Source organism: Octopus bimaculoides, chromosome 21 (genome assembly GCF_001194135.2).
Source record: "Octopus bimaculoides isolate UCB-OBI-ISO-001 chromosome 21, ASM119413v2, whole genome shotgun sequence".
Lineage (NCBI taxonomy): Eukaryota > Metazoa > Mollusca > Cephalopoda > Octopoda > Octopodidae > Octopus > Octopus bimaculoides.
The window spans coordinates 37,517,431-37,518,091 of NC_069001.1; the positions used below are offsets into that span (position 1 = coordinate 37,517,431).

Consider the following 661-nt stretch of genomic DNA (forward strand, 5'->3'; position numbering starts at 1 on the left):
TATATATGAATACAAACAAATATACATATGTGTGTGAGAGAGAGAGAGCAACAAAAAAAAAAAAACCAAAACCAATAAACTCAGTGATTGTCTTACCTTTTCATATAAGTATTGTTCTTGTAAGATGGTGGGTAGTTGTAGAAAAAGCATCTTCAGACACGGAGTATTGCACATTCCTGTTATGCCACGCATTTTCAGAGCTTTTCGTGCAGCAGCCAATACATGGTTTTTATAGGCAACATCAGCAGGATGGAAGTAGTGGAATATAAAGACATCCTGCAAACACAGACGGATACAATGAGACTGAGTTGGATCCAGGTGGGTACATACGTGTGTTACTGGTGTGAAGAATGTTTTGTCTTGAACAGAAAGTTGTGGACTCTTGGGGTGAGGTGGGGGAGGTCAGTTTTTGCCAATGGAAACAGCTGCACTGGGTTTGTTTAAACTTCTTTTAATTATTAATAGACAATGAATTAACTAATTGACCAATTAACTAACTTATTGTTTCACTAATAATTTAATCAATCAAGCAGTTGGTTGACTAATAATAATAATAATAATAATTTTAAAAAATGAAGTGAATTAGAACCAGTGTCTGTGTTTTTACTGGCAAAATGACCCTCCCAAGAAACAAGAGACAAACACAACATGTATATAAATG

The 661-nt window shown here is 34.9% G+C and overlaps 1 protein-coding gene across 1 annotated transcript in view; it reads right to left on the minus strand.

The window, feature by feature from the left end:
* LOC106868812 (probable E3 ubiquitin-protein ligase HERC1) overlaps positions 1–661 on the minus strand; it is a 98,961-nt gene that overhangs the window by 19,252 nt on the left and 79,048 nt on the right. Inside the window, exon 56 of the mRNA XM_052975429.1 lies at positions 97–276. Within this exon, the coding sequence (XP_052831389.1) occupies positions 97–276 (180 nt within the window). The remainder of the gene's footprint in view (positions 1–96; positions 277–661) is intronic.